Source organism: Grus americana, chromosome 1 (assembly GCF_028858705.1).
Source record: "Grus americana isolate bGruAme1 chromosome 1, bGruAme1.mat, whole genome shotgun sequence".
NCBI lineage: Eukaryota > Metazoa > Chordata > Aves > Gruiformes > Gruidae > Grus > Grus americana.
The window spans coordinates 36,383,176-36,401,768 of NC_072852.1; the positions used below are offsets into that span (position 1 = coordinate 36,383,176).

The 18,593-nt window shown below is 36.5% G+C and overlaps 1 protein-coding gene across 2 annotated transcripts in view; it reads left to right on the forward strand.

Annotated features, from left to right (window-relative positions):
* SLC16A7 (solute carrier family 16 member 7) overlaps nt 1–17,361 on the forward strand; it is an 82,771-nt gene extending 65,410 nt beyond the window's left edge. For both annotated transcript variants that reach the window (XM_054842103.1, XM_054842112.1), the window contains exons 3-5: nt 9,993–10,136; nt 11,713–12,525; nt 15,150–17,361. In XM_054842103.1, coding sequence (XP_054698078.1) covers nt 9,993–10,136; nt 11,713–12,525; nt 15,150–15,421 — 1,229 coding nt within the window. In that variant the 3' untranslated portion in view covers nt 15,422–17,361. The remainder of the gene's footprint in view (nt 1–9,992; nt 10,137–11,712; nt 12,526–15,149) is intronic.
* The last annotated feature ends 1,232 nt before the right edge of the window (nt 17,362–18,593 follow it).

Sequence of the window (18,593 nt, forward strand, 5' to 3'; positions counted from 1 at the left end):
TTACGAATATTATGTTCACATGTGCATACACAGATTTGTAGAAAAGACAGTTATTCCTCAAAGAGGAAGAAAGAAAAAAGGCAAATATTTGTAACTAGCAAATAACATGTTTTAGGAAAATGTCTATGAAGAATTAAAATAAATATTTGCAAGTACTGTTTGTTTTAGTTGGGCTATTTTTCCGCCCCAACAATTATCTCTGAGATTAACAACATATCTCTTATTTTCAAGTTGTTATAATTGTAGATGTGACAATGGCATACTGTAACCTCTGTCTTTCTTTTCAGTTTTATGATCTGTAGCACTGCAGAAAATTGTCCTCCCTTTGCAACAGCAGAATGCACTGAACTTGTTTGGCAATCTGGTTTACACAGTTAGCAAGCTGTAAAGACAAGTTTTATAGCTGAAAATTGTCATCTGCTTTGGCAAGGCACAAAGTACTAAACACTAAGTCTTCTTCAGTTACAAATTTTCAAGTTCTTTGAACTTGAAGGAGTTCGCAAGTTTCCAGGTGAAAAGTGCTTATAAATGGGATGAGTACTTTTTATTATCCCAGGAAAAACCAACATCATTAGGAGTCCAACAACCAGAGGAGGAAAAGTGGTGGGGGTTTGACGGGGTTTTGTGTGTATGTGTGTGTGTGTGATTATGTAGTTTCTATGTCTGGGCATAGCAGTTTTTTGGTAAGATTATTTTTGAGATAGAAAAACTAGTAGAGAAACTGGATAAGCTATAAATGAACCTCTAGTTTTGGATTAGTATTAATTTTCCTTTGTTCCCTGAAAGCAGACATATTAGATAGGATTTATTTTAATCTTTTCAGAAATGTGATGCTTCTTTCAGTACAAGTGCTCAAACACAGATATTACCAAATTGAACTAAGGCTTTCACTTGGAACCATCCACAGAGAAAGAAGGAGCAGCCACTGAGATGAATGGATAATACTTCAAGGATAAGACCTCCCGAAGAAAACCACTAAATATTTTCATTGAAGCCTTTCTATACTTAGAGTTATGCCTCCTGAAATTCCTGGTGAAACCCTGAAAAGGATATAAATTTAGTGAAGTTTATTATTAATACCTTCATATTAACTACTGCTATAGAGACTTATATATTACTTATATATTATTATTATTATCTTTACTGTATTTGCAGAGAGGAAAAATGAGTCCTTGTTTGATTTTTCATTTGAAGGAGAAGTAATATCTAATGGCATAGGTTCATTGTGCGTGTCAACCGCAATATTAAGTGAAATCCCCAACGCAATTTTTGGGTCTGAAAAGCCGTTTTAAATTTAGATTAATGCAAGCCTATGAAGTCCTGAGGAGTTAATTGTGGTTAAGTACTAAGCTTTAAAAATTCATTGTCTTTTCTTCTGCAGGAAACCTTCATTAATTCTTCCAAGTACCTCATATTTGTCACTGAATTTTCTAATGTTCATGTTGATACACTACATGACATTCACTGCTTAAGTTACAAGCTGGTGACGTCGGTTTTCTGAGAAGAACATTTTTCTGAGAAGACCATTTGCGATGCACATATCGTGCTGATGCTATTTCCAGCTATACCCATTCCAGAGGCATGCAGGCCACTCTGAAAAATACGTGCCTGGTGTTACAATGTCTCTATTTATATGCATCTCTCTTATAGGTGCTTTTGTTCTATCTCGTCATTAGCTTGTTCCCTCCTTTCTTCTTTCTTGTTTCTTCCCTTTTCCCAAGTTGAAAGACTAGTTTTTGCAAATATCTATGCGTTGGCTTCGCTTTACTCAGTGATACTAAAGGTAACAGGAATACAAATATAAGGAAAGTTTAAAAAATGCCAAAATATTTTTCTGCATCTGGGTTCATTTCACAATAAATGTGTCAACATGAAATTTGGGTAATTTTGGGGCAGAACTTTTTTTTGTAGTCAGTGACCATAAATGTTTCTGAAAACTGCTGAGTGTTCAGCAGCTCACAGAATTACATTCATTTCCTGTTAAATATTATTAAGTTTCATACTGCTAATTTCAAAAGAAATGTCATGAATCATCTTAAAGTCTTCTGGTTTGTGATCAAGTGGTTTAGCCTTTCATGAAAAAAGTTCTGTAGCAGAGCATGCAAAAGATAATTAATATAAAGCATCGATATGTATCCATGTAAATAATAATCAGCATGGCCACTCCTTGATTAAAAACTGGGCAATTTTCCAACTTTTTTAAATTCATAGATATAGAGCAATTTGCTAACGTGAAGATGTTTTCTAAATTACATGGTCCCAATACACATTCACACCATCACAAACAAGAAAAAAACCTGTAAGCCAAACAACAGCTTTAATCAAAATACGTAATGCCCCTGGTTCATGTCTCTGATGTATCACTGGAAAAAAAAAACAAAAAACAAAAACAAAAAAACCCCCAAAATACCAAAACAGATCAAGGATCTGCAATTTCTACATAAAAGCAATACATTTAGAGCGAGCACCAGCACCACTGATCACGTGTTTTGCTTCTTCTGAACATTTCAGGAAAAAGACAGCTCATGTTAGCAGCCAGACCTATGTGTTCCTGACTTGAGCCCATCAGTTCAAAATTGGCAGAGAAAACCTTTTGGGAGGAGGAACCATGAAGAAGCAGCCAGTGTGTTGAGTCACTCTACCATCAGCCAGGCTCACATGGGTTACCACACACGTGATTCTTGTATTTCTTACAAATGTCCTAAGGAATATCTGAAGGTCAAATTAATCCTCATCAGTAATCAAAAGCTACAAACTTAGTAGAATTCAAGGGTTCCTTCAGGACTCAAGTGAGAATGTGTGCATTCAGGGTAATGACACTGAGGAAATGTAGTTAGAGGAGGGGACGTGGTGAGCCAAGCGTGATGGATGGTTGAACGACTCACTGCTCGCTCCCCAGCACGCTGTGCTTTCGGCTGCTGAGCTATCTCAACTCACAGTTTAGCGACCCTAACTCAATGTTAGCCATTTCTTTTTTGGTGATATTTATTGCAAGAGCATTTTTTTTCTCTTTGCTTTCTGTCAAGGTTACTATATTATCTGGGTTTATGGAATCAGTGCAGCTGGTTGTAAATGTTATATGAAATGGAAAAAAAAATACTGCCAAATGCACAGAGAAACTACAAAAAAATCTTTACAACAATTCTTGAACTGTTATCTTCATTGGTGTTACACAAATACATAAATTGTGTCAGAAACACAGATTACCATTCCCAGAAATACGATGAAGAATCTAACACAAAACCAGTTACATGACATTATAATATTTTCAAATCCATCAATACCTTTTTTGATTTTTTTCTGTCTACCTTCTCTAAATGCCTATCCGACAGTGCTAAAAGTATTTAGCCAAAGGTTTTTGAACTAGAGATATGAATGTCACAGAATGCTCAATATTTTGACTTAGTCCTGCTTCAGAAAAGCAGCTTTTTTTTTCAAGCATTTTCCAGCTTCATGAACGTGCTTTAAATTTGTTCAGAATCAGTTTTGTCTTGCTTTTCCTCTGGATGCCAGAGATGACATTCCAATAGCAGTAGTAAGTACTTGCTTAAAGCCTTTGTGGTTGAAGAAGTAGTTCTGCAATGAAAGATAAGGCTCTAACTTACCAAAATAGGGGGGATTCTTTGCCAAACAAATCAGCTTCTGCAAGTGTGGCTCTTATTTTTAGGGAAGGGAAGGGAAGGGAAGGGAAGGGAAGGGAAGGGAAGGGAAGGGAAGGGAAGGGAAGGGAGGAGAGGAGAGGAGAGGAGAGGAGAGGAGAGGAGAGGAGAGGAGAGGAGAGGAGAGGAGAGGAGAGGAGAGGAGAGGAGAGGAGAGGAGAGGAGAGGAGAGGAGAGGAGAGGAGAGGAGAGGAGAGGTCTGACTGATATTAGCAAGTAGCTGATCTCAATGTTAAGTCTCGGAGCTCCTTGGCCTTTTCCAGCCTTGTAGGAAACAGAAATTAAAAATAAAGCCAGACTAGAAGGATAGCTGCATTGACTCTGCAGAGCAGATGGCTGAAAACGTACTTGTTTTTAAATCACTTGACTTGACAGGCTGCAATCTACAATATTGCATTAGTGCAAATGGAAATATTATTATTGCATTTATTTTCAACTTCTTTCAGCAATTCACTTTATTTAAATAAATGTCATATTGTTCAGACTGAGTCATTTCAGGTTGCTTTGGATCAATGACACTATCAACACGGTATGTCATTGTCAATATATGCTAAAAAAATTCAAGACAGTTCGTCTCCAGTTCCACACTAAAAATAATGCAGGTAGCAATATAAGAAGCATAAATGCACTGGCCGTATGTGAAACAAATTACAGGTGTGAATTATCTTTAATTACATCACTGTATTACAGCAGTGAGAAATCAAACCAGGGCAAATAAATTAATACTAAAATTTAGATTATATACTTTTTCAAGAAACTTTCATTCCTGCAATTAATATATATCTGGAATAGACCAAAGATGACCTCATTATAGACATAAATGATGATTATGGCAGCTTGATACTGCTACAAACCAATCCCTACTAGTGTAACCATTTTGACTAGTTATTATACATTTAAGGTGCAGAACATTTTTTCATCCCTCACAGAAAGTGGTGTCTATTTATGGGAGAACTATCTAAAGTAATTTTTTTTTTTTCATTTTGGTAAGAAAAAAAAAAGATGGAAAACAGAAAAGGCAGCAAGAATTCTAGTGTCCTAGATTCTCATCCTTTTGTAAATTAATGGAGTGTACCTAATACATTTGGATTTATAAATGTTATTCTACCTGAGAGCTGAGCAAGATATAGATTTTATGCCAAATGAATCTTCCTTTATTCTATTTCATGGCCTTAAAACTGATCTGCCTGTACTATTACCTCAAGGTATTATGAAATGGAAATACTGTTATCTAGTTTGCATCCTTTAAGCTTTTAGAGATACTAGATATAAAGTTGCTGCATTGTCTCCAGAGTCAGATCATTTTTTGAAGTGTATATTTTCTTAGGACTGAAAAAAGCGTATAAATGGATAGATGTGTGTATATGAGTATGTTTGTATCTCTCAGAATGTAACTATATGAGAAAGAATATTAAATTTATAGTGCATAGTTTGAGCCCTGTATTCATTTCCACAATATTCCAAGCAGTACATTTCTTTAAAAAGAAGGCTTTATTGTTCGAGTTATATTTGAACCATATTAGAACAATAAGCATCTTTTCAGGGGAAAAAAGTGATTATTTCTTCAAACATCTGCTTTTTAAATCTACTTATTATTCAGTTATGTAGTCTTTTTTATTGCTTTTCATTTAAAAGAGCATGGCTTAGCAGAAGAAGGAAGATTTAAATGGTGATTGAAAAGTTAAACTTGGAAGTGAGAGGCAAGTATGGATTATTGCAACCTTTGTTATTAGAAGAAATAATTGATCTCATTTGTAAGCAATCTATTTCTTCCTAGAGGTCCTGATATTCACTGAAGGCCAGTGAAAGTAGCTTTGTCCTCACATTTTGCACAACACTGATGTGCAAGTGAATGTTTTGCTGAGCCATCAAAACAGAACGTAGGTGTCATATTATTATAGGCTTTGTATAAAACATCATAAACAGCTCCCAAATGCATAAGCAATTCTCTGCTCACATAGCTGAAATGACTTTTGCCATCTTTCCCTTGACATATGACAAAGAGTGTGAAAAGCTTCTATTTTTTCTTTTCTTCTTCTAAAGCATTTGTGTCCTGCTGCACAGCCCTTCCTGAAACTGTTCTTCAGTGGCCCCCGTTACGGTTGCTGTCTTATTCCTTCTCACAGTCTGGACATTTGCCTCAGACAGAAAGATATAAAACAAAAATACAGCCAGGAGATTGTTAGCATATTATGATAATGGTCTTAAATTTGGTTTAGGGAGTGTATAGTCTTTTGTGGCTGATGGTTTGTAGGTGCTAAGGGACAGATCAGAGTAAATATTCTTGTGGGCTTCCTGACTTAACATCTGTTACGTAGTTACTTCAGGCTTTGGGAAAGTAGACTCAGAGATCCAGCAATCCTTTAGTGCATTAACATGCATTAATGTATAGCATGATTTTGGCAGTGCTACAGTACTTAAACGGCTTAATCTTCCTTCTGCTAAAAAGAAAAAAAGTATGCAAGGAATACAGATACATGCTGGCATGTGAGCATTGCTTAAATAATTGTAGAAGCTGTTAGATGTGAAATGAAATTTGTGCATGGCTATAAAATGTATGATGACAGGCAAACAGCTGGAATTTATGTAGATTCATATACGTTAAGGTATGAATATGCATCATTTTATGAGTCTCCAAAACTAAGTATATACACAGATGTCACAAGAAAATATTTAACCTACTCATCAGATTGGAAGGGTTCTTAGGTAACTTAGGGAATTGGCTTAAACTAACTTTGTGGCTTGTAGAACAATTAATATTTCCCTCATGCACTAATTTTAAATCAAAATACTGGAATATACTAAAAGAAAACACAAAATTAAGTGGAGCTGTGGTGGCATTAACTTAAGGAAAACATCTCAAAGAAAATATTACGTTTAAATGAATTTTAAATTCATAATACATTCCAGATTTCGGTCGTTTGAAAGTACAGACCTCAGACCCATCAGACAGATAACTTTGTCTGCCCTCTCTTGTCTTCATCCGCTACGTACCTAAATCTGTATTTGACCTCTAGCTAACAGGTCTTGTAGGTGAGGCTAACATTGCATGCTTGGATCTGAAAAGCTATAACTTACAGTCCTGGCCTAACCGCCACAGTTAAGATCCACGGAGATGCAGTTTTCTTGTTCTTAATAAGGAACGGTTTGTAAAATGATCTCCCTGAAAGAACTGTATTATGAAGCTTGCCATTTCTGGACACTGCCCCCCAAACCAACCAACCAAACAGTAAAAACAAACCTCTTCCCCAAACCCCTAAACAAGCAAGAATCTGGTTCGTTTTCCTGCCTTATAGGAGAAGGAAGGAAGGATTGATGGGATAGTATTAAAGAATATTAATATTATAGTCAGTACTCTTTTAAAGTGAATACTACAGCAGAGCTTATCTTTGTCCTTGATTATGGTTGGAAAACTTTGTCAGTCCTGTGCAATGCTGTCTTTTTGATCCCATAGTTTTATTTAAAAAGCCAACAATATAGCAATATTGCACAACACTTTTTTAATACCATTCCTCTCTTTCCAACACTTGATAGTCTGCTATGTGTGAATTTACCTCACCTTTTTCATTTGGTCTCACACTTATCTTCCTGGCTTTTCACACTGTCTTTGTTTAATGGGAAAAGAAACGGATTGCTAACAGGTCTATCTAGATCAGTACTGAAGTATTTATATAAGGGTACAATTCAAGGTGCTGCCTGTAGTGAATAAATCTGTAAATAGTATGATGCCTCTTTCCTAGATTTTTTTCTAAGGAGCAACAAAGGAACATCTTCAGTAAGGCTACAGCAAGGCAACATTCATTACAGCAGTAATTTTGGGGGAGGTGAGAATGCTAACAAACACTAAACAAATTTTGATGTGCTCAGATCTATTTTGTAAATACTTCCATCGCATCACAGGAAAAAGAACTTGAAAATAATTTTAAAAAATCACTATTTTGGTGTCTTTGAAGTGAAATGCTGTTACTGTGTTTAGCAATGATAACAATTACAACTTTTTTTTTTCATAAAATTGTCTTAAATTTAATTTATTTTCAGAAATATAAATATTACTTGATATTGGAATGAAACTTTTTGCTTTAAGCAAAGAGTTCAAGTTAAAAGGGGCTTTTTTGACCCAGAGAAAATATTTGTATTGTTCACATTTTTCAAAAGTGCTTTCTTTCCAATTCAAACATGAGCCAAACTACTGATTGTCGAAACACAGCTCTCTAAATAAAAAAAATCGTGATTGAAGTTATGCTTCAGCATAGTTATGAGAGCACAAGTTTATTAAGACAGGGGAAGTAAGCGTAATATATTTTGGAAGTGCTTTGAGCATTTGTCCGTCCTTCATGTTTCACTGCTTTCTCCATATGGCCTCAAAGGAGAAACCCCACCTTGTCACTGTTCTGCTCAGCGGTTCCCCCAAAATGGAAATAAAGAAGTGTTAGCTGTCTCATACTATGAGCTGTCAGTGAAATGTTTTAGTGCTTCATATGTGATTTAAAGTCTTTTGATAAATCTCTGGGCTAGTGCATATTTGGTGGGCCATTCCATGCTGTGGATTTTCAAGTCTGTTGGTTTCAATATACGGTTATGCTTAAGCTGCAGTTCAGCGAGCAGCAGAGCCTGGTCTCCTATGTTTATGTGTCTGCAAGATGAGCCCTCAGTCTGAGCGTCCTTTACCTTCCCAGTAAAATAGCCACCTTGTTTATCCTCTACGCCCCCAGCTACCTTGAGCGGTACAGCTGCCTGGGCAAGACGACAGATTACTTTTACTGGTGGAAAGCTGAGTGTATTGGCCAGTGTTTGTGCTGCCTGGACAGGGACCCCCTTTTTTAAACAAATGCTGCCCTAGACTTCTTGTGACCTAAGCTATTTAATCAATGTACAAACCCTAAGATCATAGAATCATAGAATCGTTTAAGTTGTAAAAGACCTTTAAGATCATCGAGACCAAACATCACTGAAGTCTTTGCTTTTCAGTCAAGTTTATTTCAAACTGACCTCCGGATTCACAAGCTATTAGAAAAGATGGGCAGGCACAGGGCAACACTATTGTAGAAGCTTATTTCTGTAAGGAAGTAAGCTAAAATTTGATCATTTGGCACATGCTTAAGAGTTTTCTTGTTGATATGCAAGTAATTGTAAATAACATTTTTGGTACATCCATAGTAATACTTTAATTCATTTAAGGTAATTCGAACAATGGAGTCTAAATAACACTGTACCTATGAAAAGACACTTTTAAATTTGGTTGGATTTGGCTTTTTCACATCATGGAGTTTCTGGCATTTATTCTTTTAGATATTTATGAAGAGAGAAACTTAAAACTGTTACCACTACAGTGAATAATTTGCAGTGAAATCAGAAGCAGAGCTTGGCATTCCACTTCATGCCAGGTGCCTGCTTTATCTTAACTTTGAAATTTATTGCTTTTTATTATGGGTGGTTTTATTTTTTTAATTGGATAAGTTTAGTTATTGCAAAACCAAGACTATTCGTAATGGTTTGGACCAAATACAGTGCAGTCAGATGGTATGCAGGTTTACCTAAAGAGCTTTGACAACCTCTTAATCTTGATATGTAGCACACCATCTATTCTAGTCACGGTCGTTTAAAAAACATATAATGCATGTCATGCTAAATTGCACACTAGCTGTTTGTTTAGTATGGACGTAATTACACCATAAACTGAACTGCAGTTGAAACTCAAAAATAGACTTGTAGCGATATTTTTAAAATTTATAGGTCTTTATGCTAAACCATATCTTAGATTTTCCCAGACAACTTGTAGTCATCTTCCTGCCCATTAACTCTCCTTTCTGGATGAGGTAAGGGAAAACGAGCCTCAGGGGCCAGAGATTTACATTCTGATTTGACAATATTTTTAAGTCTATGTGTAGTTTTAAGTAGGAGTCCAGGACATGCCACAGTATTAAGATCAGTTATTAGTTTACTTGCCTGGAGATTCCTCCCGCTCTGTGGAGTTTTGATATTTGTCTCATGCTTGAAATTCTTCAGTCCTTGCACTTTCAAAACTTCCATTGACCGATCGCAGTATTGATTGCTTATGAACTGTAACAATCCCTCTTGCTTGTCTGATGTCTTTAATCTTTTGATCCATCTCCATGACTAATCAATGTTTATATTGTCATGGAGGCAATATATCCACATCCAGCCTCATGCGTCTGCAAACTCACAGAGTGCCTTTGTAAGACAAATTGGTATAGAAACAGCTAAACGTTTTCCAGATAGAAGAGTATAAAGCATTCCAGCATATCCTAAATACAAAGACAGGTATGATGGAGTTACCTGTTACCTGTTAATGTATTTTCTTTCTACCAACAGGTCCCATAAGCAGCATTTTGGTGAATAAGTATGGTAGCCGGCCTGTGATGATAGCAGGAGGTATCCTGTGTTCATTTGGTATGATTGCTTCCTCTTTCTGCAATAGCGTCCTGGAACTTTATCTATGTATTGGTGTCGTTGGAGGTAAGAGTCCTGTTTAAAAGGGATTATTATATTATATCACATTATTTCTAATACTGTTCTACCAATGAGCCTTACTGATCAAGAACCCACTGTGCAAGGCATTGTACAAATGCAAACCAAGAAGCTAGCAAGATCAGTTCATTTCACCTACCTGAACTGTCTAATCCTTTAAATTAGCTGGTATGATGTTAAATTATTTCTTAGGATATTTCAGGAACAACTGATGATTTTATTCAATAAATGCTGTATGTATGTACTGTTCCACACTGCACTGTAATTATGCTATAAAAATCGATTGGCTCATGACAGCACTTATTACAGTCATTTGTGTAGAATTTCACGTTCATTCTTGTAGCTTTCAATCATGTTGCACTTCAAACAGGGTGGCAGAGGCTAGCAGAATTCCAGTAAAAATCTGAAAGCTAGTACCAGCTTTCCGTAGGTTTGTACATACATATACTCTCACAGTATATGTATAAAAACTTTCAGTTCAATAGCTTTCTGTTTAAAATCCTCCAGGGTCAATCCCCAAATAAAATTATTCATATATCATCAAAGGCCTGGATATTGCCTAAGGCAATGAACTAAAGTGATCATAAAGCCAGTAAATTAAATAACCTCCTTATCAAAAGTTGTGGGCTTTTTTTAAACTACCTCCTCAGGAAGGCAAGTGAGATGAAATATTGACAGGTAATAAATGAATAAGATAATATTTGTTCCTATATTCAAGCTCATCTTTCTTTATGTTGGGACTAAAGTATTCCTTCTTTGTTCAGTGATTATTTCTTAAAATTCTTGTTTTTTACATCCTAAACTTGGGGCTCACTGAAAGAATAGTCAGGGACCAGGAATAGGTCTACCAGAGGAGAAAACTTCTCTCCTGTGCCATCCAGCAGATGCATAGCTACTTAGACCTTATTGCCTAGACGTCTTAATACAGAGAGAAGGCCTAGAAGTTCAGCTAGTTATACACTAAGCTGATGTGGATGAGTGGTCTGCTCCCATATATGTCCTCTACAACTCTTCTACCTTTAGTAGTGACTTCCGTACTTGGGGAAGTGGAGCTGAATGTGCTCCAAAATAATTAGCCATTTTAAGCTCCACTTTTGTACACAAGTTTGATCTTAAATAGGGCTGGAAATAAGAAACGAGGAAATTTATACATTTAAATACACCCTGCATTCATTGTAGCTGAGGTGACATTTAATAACTTTTGTGAAATGAGCCAAGAGAGAATTGCATTATAGCTTAGTAAATATAAAATAGTGAGTCAAGGCGCTGATACCATCATTCCTTTGTGATTCCCCTGTCTCTGTCATTGCTGAAACACAACAAGGCGTTTTGGCTTTTATTGCAATGCTACAGGGGGAAATGGCAGAATGCCACCATGACATAGTCTTGGCATTAACACATACGAACAGCAATGAAACTGAAAATTCTCTGATGCTAGTTGGTTTCTGTCTTCATTGGGAATCACTGGATTAAATAATGGTCATTTTAAAAATAACTTGAAAGAGATATGATATGGGTTTTAGTGCATGACCTTCAATAATACTGCCTTTTATTTGTTGTTTAGGTCTGGGTTTAGCATTCAACTTACAGCCTGCCTTGACCATGATTGGCAAGTATTTCTATAAGAAGCGTCCCATTGCTAATGGATTGGCCATGGCTGGAAGTCCAGTATTTCTGAGCACATTGGCACCTCTCAATCAGTTCCTCTTTAATGCATTTGGCTGGAAAGGAAGCTTTCTCATTCTGGGAGGACTTCTTTTGAACTGCTGTGTGGCTGGGTCACTTATGAGACCTGTTGGACCGAAAACAGTCCCTCCTGTGAAAAAAGATGTTGAAAAAGGCACAGGAGATTCTACCTTGCACAAAAACAACAAGAAGTCTTTTTGGCAAACTATGAATAAATATCTAGATCTGTCCCTCTTCAAACACAGAGGGTTTCTGATCTATTTGTCAGGAAATGTCATTATGTTTATCGGTTTCTTCGCTCCAATAGTATTCTTGGCTCCTTATGCCAAGCACAAGGGAATTGATGAATATTCTGCTGCTTTTTTGCTATCTATCTTAGCCTTTGTAGACATGTTTGCTAGGCCTTCAATGGGACTCGTAGCAAACTCCAAGTTTATCCGGCCAAAGATTCAGTACTTTTTTAGTTTTGCTGTCTTGTACAATGGCGTCTGTCATATCTTGTGCCCTCTGGCAACAAATTACACTGGCTTGGTGATATATGCTGTATTCTTCGGGTTTGCATTTGGAATGGTTAGCAGCGTTCTTTTTGAGACATTGATGGACCTCGTTGGGGCTGCCAGATTTTCCAGTGCGGTTGGACTTGTCACCATCGTGGAATGTTGCCCTGTGCTCATAGGCCCTCCTCTAGGAGGTAAGAATCTCTTTAATTCTGTTTTTTCAGACATTACAGCATAATCTTGCAATTTAGTATTGAATGAAAATAGACAGTATTCTTAATGTTATTTAATGTTTTCTGTGTGACTAGGAATGTACTGCGGCAGCAGTGCACTGCATCAGTTTTCTTTGCACTTTACAGCTGCGGATCCACACAAGAATCTAAAGGCATGCATTGCATGCATGTGCAATACATAAACAGCATATCTCTACCGGCCCATAAGTCCATGTGATCAATGTATGTTTTCCTGACAGCATGTAGTGCTAACTTTGCAGCCTTGATTTACGTGTATTCAGCTCCAATTTTCTCTTTGCCAACACAGTTCTTACTCTCTTGAATTGGTTGAATCCACTGGTCGGTTTTTGTGAAGACCAAACAGTGACTTACAGTTTCTCTAACCTAATGGCAGCTAGAGAAGCACCTGTGTAAATTTAAAATAAGCAACTTTAGTTTGCCTAAACAGAGAGGATTGGCATGTCTAGAGAGAAAAAAACAGTAGGGAGGTGCCAGAAAGGGGCATGCTCAGCAGCCTAGGCACGGTGCGTGCCTGGTGGGATTCCAGCACAGTCCCGTGGAGCGTTGCGCCCTGGCATGATTTCACACCACAGCCTCGAACTCAGCCAGTCCTTTAGCCTGTTTCTATAGACAACAGGTATGTGTAAGGCAATTCAGAACGCAAACCATCCTACATTGACTAAACGTTGCCAACTTCTCTCTTTTGAGTGTAAGGGGAGCTTAAAGGGAGCCTAAGTATATAGCTTGGACTATATTTGTAGCTTTTGGGCTTCCAGCACCAAAAATGATGAAGAGTCTTATCTAAAGTATTTTCTGTTTGCTAGCTTTTTATTCAGTATTTAGTAATGCTGTTAGCAAGTTTAATCTTAAGGTTTCTGATGATATAAGACACTAAAGAAATAAATGCTCAAATCTTATTGAAAAGTATCTGTTAAATGTGTGTGTGGTGCAGTGTAAGCCCAACAATAGGAAAATATAAAGATGCTGAGATTACTAGCCTTGTGAACATACACTATACTCACATAAGCAGAGTCACAAAGCTCAGCAAGATTATCTTTTCCTAAAACAGTTTATAATTATCAAAGTATTTTAAGGATTACTCTCACTTTTTGTATGAAAATAGCATTGTTGAGTGGAATTTTAAATATGCTAAAACAATTCCACTCACTTCAGTACAATAATACTTGTACAAGTAAATGTTTAATAGTCCTCAAGGTATTCCATATTTCCCTTACCTTTTAACATGCAAATTCATTTTGGTAATGGTAGAACAGAATATTTTCTTCTCACACAGACTCTTCCTATGCCACCTAGTGGGGGGACCAGCCCTGTGACTGCTGGAGTCCAGCCTTTTCAATCGGGGTCTGAAATCAATATTAACTCTAAAGATATTAAATCTAATATTTATGGAGAAATAGCATATGCAACTATTTATTTTTCAGTATATTAGCTTTGCAGAAGTTTTGAAAAGCATGTGTTTGTGCTATAACTGTGTGAATAATTATCTTTTTAAATAGAGACAACAAAGAGGATGAGCACATGGAAAATCTAAATTCCAGTTTTGACTAATTCATATCCTTTAAAATATTAAGCTGAAGTAATGTTAATGCAGAATTTCATTTTTAATTATCAGCTTTATGAGACTGCTCATTGATAAAAACCAGTAAATTGTACTATTTACACTAATAGGCGAATTATACCGTTGCAGTGCTGTTTGAGTTTTTCCTAATACTAGGCTTGTGAAATAAAGAAAAGACTAAAATAGCTGGATGGCTTGTAAATGTATATCAGGTGAATAGGCTGGCATTATGGCTTCCGCCCAGTAAAAGCATCTAAATACATACTAAATTGAAATGTGTTGGTTATCCTGTGAATTTCAATGATAGTATAGCAGAGTTCAGAGCTAAATAGTTGAATACATACAAATGTTGATTTGGCAGTTGTTGGGAAAATTTAGAAAGAATAGCTTATAAAGTGGAAGAACAGTTATATTTTATTTTCCTTGTCATGACCAAATTAATCTCAGAGGTGTGGATGTAATTTTTAGGTACAGGCTTCAGAGTTCAAAACTCAGCAGTTGAGTGCTGAAGGGACAAGCCCTTCTATCTCTGTCACCAGTCACAGGAAAGTAAAAATGAAAAGCAAGCGGTTGATGCACACTGACAGCAGCCTAAAAAGGCACATACCTCTTCATCCTATTGTCTGTATGCAGCCTCCGTGAGTGTCAGACAGTCACTCCAAAACAATAGGAAACAAAATTAGGAGGTGAATAAAATAAGACAATGAAAGAAGGAAAATGGAAGAACTGAAAAACTGTCTGTCATTATTCATTAAGCTTTACTTACTTTGTTCTTCAATATTTTATCATTGTCAGTGATTGCATTGACAATTGCTAGCTTGACTAATACAGGTTTCGTTAGAGTTCTGCTATATATGTTAGATGATTTGAACATGTTGAATATGCTTTTCTGCTCCAACTTCAAAACCAGGCAATATATAGGTATTTCTTCTAGGGAAAGATTTGTATTGTATTGGGTATTCTATTCTAAAGACTCTTTTCCTCTCTTCCTGTCTTTGTATTTCAGGTTGGTTAGTGGATGTTACCGGTGAATACCAGTACATGTATTTTGTCTGCGGAGTGATTGTGATTGTGGCCAGCATCTGGTTGTTCATTGGCAATGCCATCAACTACAGGCTTTTGGCAAAAGAAAAGAAGTTAGAGGATGAGAAGCAGAAAGCTCAGAAGAACGCTGACTCGAAGGAAGCAGAACCATTAACAAACAATGAGAATGAAGATGCTGCCAGCAGAGCTGATAAAGCTCTTGAAGATCCTTCAGAAAGAGAAACCAATATTTAATCTGCAATATAGCTCAGAAGGCAACATTTATGACTTCCATTAGAAATATGTCTTCAAGACACAGGCCAGGTTTGGTGGTAATAATGATCAGTCACAATATTGGATGGGAACAGATTTTTGCCCGGTGGCAAGACTGTAAGTTAAATTACTATCTATAGTTTATTTATTTCCGTGATACAAAATTGAGATTACAGAGGTAGTGACTCCATGCAACTGAGTCCATCAAACTATGACTCTGGACAATCCAGAGTCAGGTAAACCAGACTATATATGATTCCAATGACAAACAGTTTTGTTTTAAAAGTATATCTAATGCAAAATTATCTCTTACTTTTTTTGGGGAAGATACTTTGTGTTCAACTTTAGAGTATTGTTAAAGTCTGTTGAAATAATCTGTCCAAACTGTATTTACTGCTAATATTGAAATGAATATAAGCTCAATGATTTGTTTCAAAAGAGACAGAGTACCTGAGTAAAGCACAATGAAACTTTTTTCTCTTTTGTATGCCCACCAGATCAAAAAGATACGTTATGTCTATATAAATGATTATAATATGGATGTAAAAGTTAAGGCTAGAAGATGAACAATTGGTGGGCACCATCTCTAAATACAATAAACAGCTGAATACAATATATTCCAGAAATTGTTTCCTCCTGTGATAGCTGACTACATTGTACTTCAACATACACATTTGAACACAAAGTACGTTCAGACCTCACCAATTCAAACTAAGCTGAAATCTGCCTGTACATGAAAGGATATAAACCCAAGATTTGCATTGCTAACCAGAGTGGCAATTAGTTTGTTCACTTATGTATTCCTGTATGGCTGAAGGGTCTGGATTGGGCTGTGAAGCCTTCTTCCTAAAGGGACTAGATTCAGAACCTGCTGATGTTAAAAGGATACTCACCCTTGGCTTTTGTGGCCTGAATCAGTTTCATGGCAATGACTTCGACGTAGATGCTTGGGTTTATTGGCAAGTCATTGGTTGTTTGATGGTCTACTGAGAGGAGATTTAAGGTCTAACTTCAGGTCTTTGCAGACAGGTAACTTGATACCAGTTCTCACCTCCCTTTCCCATGTATTTAGTGAAAAGCTACTTTTTTGTAATGCCAGTTCGAGCAAAAATGCTGCAAGGCACACTGACAGTGCCAGTCTGGAAGCTTGGTATTGATGTATCATTTTTGTGCAGGGTCTTTGGTCTTGTGTCTACAATTTCATACAGACACTCTTATCAATTAAAATGTACACAATTGTTCCTCTTCCTTTAGGTGAAAGAAAGCATAAGTCTACAATTTTATTTTACAGAAATTACCCTTGCACTTGAAAGATAAAATTGCAAGCTTCTGAAGGTATTAAGTGAAAATTTTTCTGTTCTACTTGTAGATGAGGAAAGGTGCTATTCATTTGGGAGAGATGCATATAAATGCCTCAGAAATTGTGAAAATTAAGGGTCTGATTCATAAAACATGTATGCACTGTTTATGCAGAATACACATACATTCAATTCAGGGAAAAGAATATAATTCATTTTAGCCCTCTTTTAAATCTCAAGAAGTTGCAAATATATTGGACAGACAGCTAGCTGTGTTAAACATACTTGGAAGTGCCAAAAACAAAAGAAAAAAATTAATAGTAAAATCTAGCAAATATGTGAGTGCTTTTAGGAAAGAGTAGTGTTCAATATTACTATTTTCATTCTTCTAAAAATTTTGATAGTGCTTGCTTCTGTTTTGCTGGGTTATCATCTTATATACTATGAAATTCCACAGTAATGCTGAACTTTTTCATTATCTCAGCACAACTTTGGGGGAGAAGCATCATGAATCTATTCACAGCATGGTACAGAAATTAATACCTACTTTTTACCTAATTATATGCAGGAAAACTAAACACCTTCTACAAGTCCTGTAATTTTATAGGCACATCAGCAACAAAATATGTGCATTTCAGAGTTTTGGGAGAAAATATGGGTTACATGCTCAAATTTGAGCAGTGAACTGTGTAAAGGAGAATGATTTAGTCCCAGTAAAATTACAGTTCCTCTCCCAGCCCCCAGCTTCAGAGAAGAAATAAATACTTTGCACCTCCTTCTGAAGCATAGTCCTGCCAGCACCTCATGAGGTACAAACGTTGCTCCTGGTTTTGGCTATACAAACCCACAGAGTGAATTCCAGGATCTGCGAAGGCCCTGTGTGCCCAGAGCCAGAAAGTTTCACAGGCACTAAGCTTTCATACAGTGGGGAATATCAGTTATAAATACTAGATTGTGAAAGATGAACTGAAATTTTAGCTAAAGAGTAATAATCAGGAACATCACTCTGCTCTTGACAGCAAGTGGTAGAAAGGCAGAGATTATTTTAAGAGATGAATGTAGAGGCTGAACCGAAACGACTGAGGCAAATTCTAAGGGCTTTTTATCTCTTTGCAAATAACAGCGTGATTAAGAATATAGGGTAGAAGACAACAAGTGTCCAGTTTTGACTTAAGTCTGTTAAAAGTTGCTGTCGAGTAAATAAGGGCCCCAGAAGCAAGATGGTAAAAAAAAGGCTGTCAGGAAACATGCAGCCACCTTACCTGTTCTGTGCAGGATCAGAGACTACAATGCAACATGGCACAGGAAATAAGGGAGAAACAAGGTTCCTCGAGCCATAGACACACCTGACCACCAGTAACAAAAATTATGTTACTATCTCAGAGGAAATAAAAAAATTATATAAACACAATCCTCTACAGAGCTACTACTCTTTCCTCTCTGGTCAATTATGTTAAAAAATAATAGGAATAAAAGAGCTGCTTTAACACTACTCCCCAGTGTGCGATTTTTAGTCCCATAGGGTAAAATGATGTAGCAGGCAACTGGAACAATATAAAGTATGAACTGACTCAAGTGAAACATTTCCTTACACCTCTTTCATGACTTTTCCTAATAAAACTAGCAACAAAATAAAAAAAAGAAAAAAAATTAGAATACTCTTGATATTACTGAATATTAAGGAAGTTAAAATCCAGAGATGAATGAAGAAATTTGGAACCATATCTATGCAAATCTGCCTGGAATTAAAAAGCTGTGTCTTCCAAATAACAGGTCCTAAAGGGGCAATTGCCTTGTACATGTAGCTCTTATTTCTGAAAGTAATAATAATAATAAATTGCCTTGAATCAATTCTA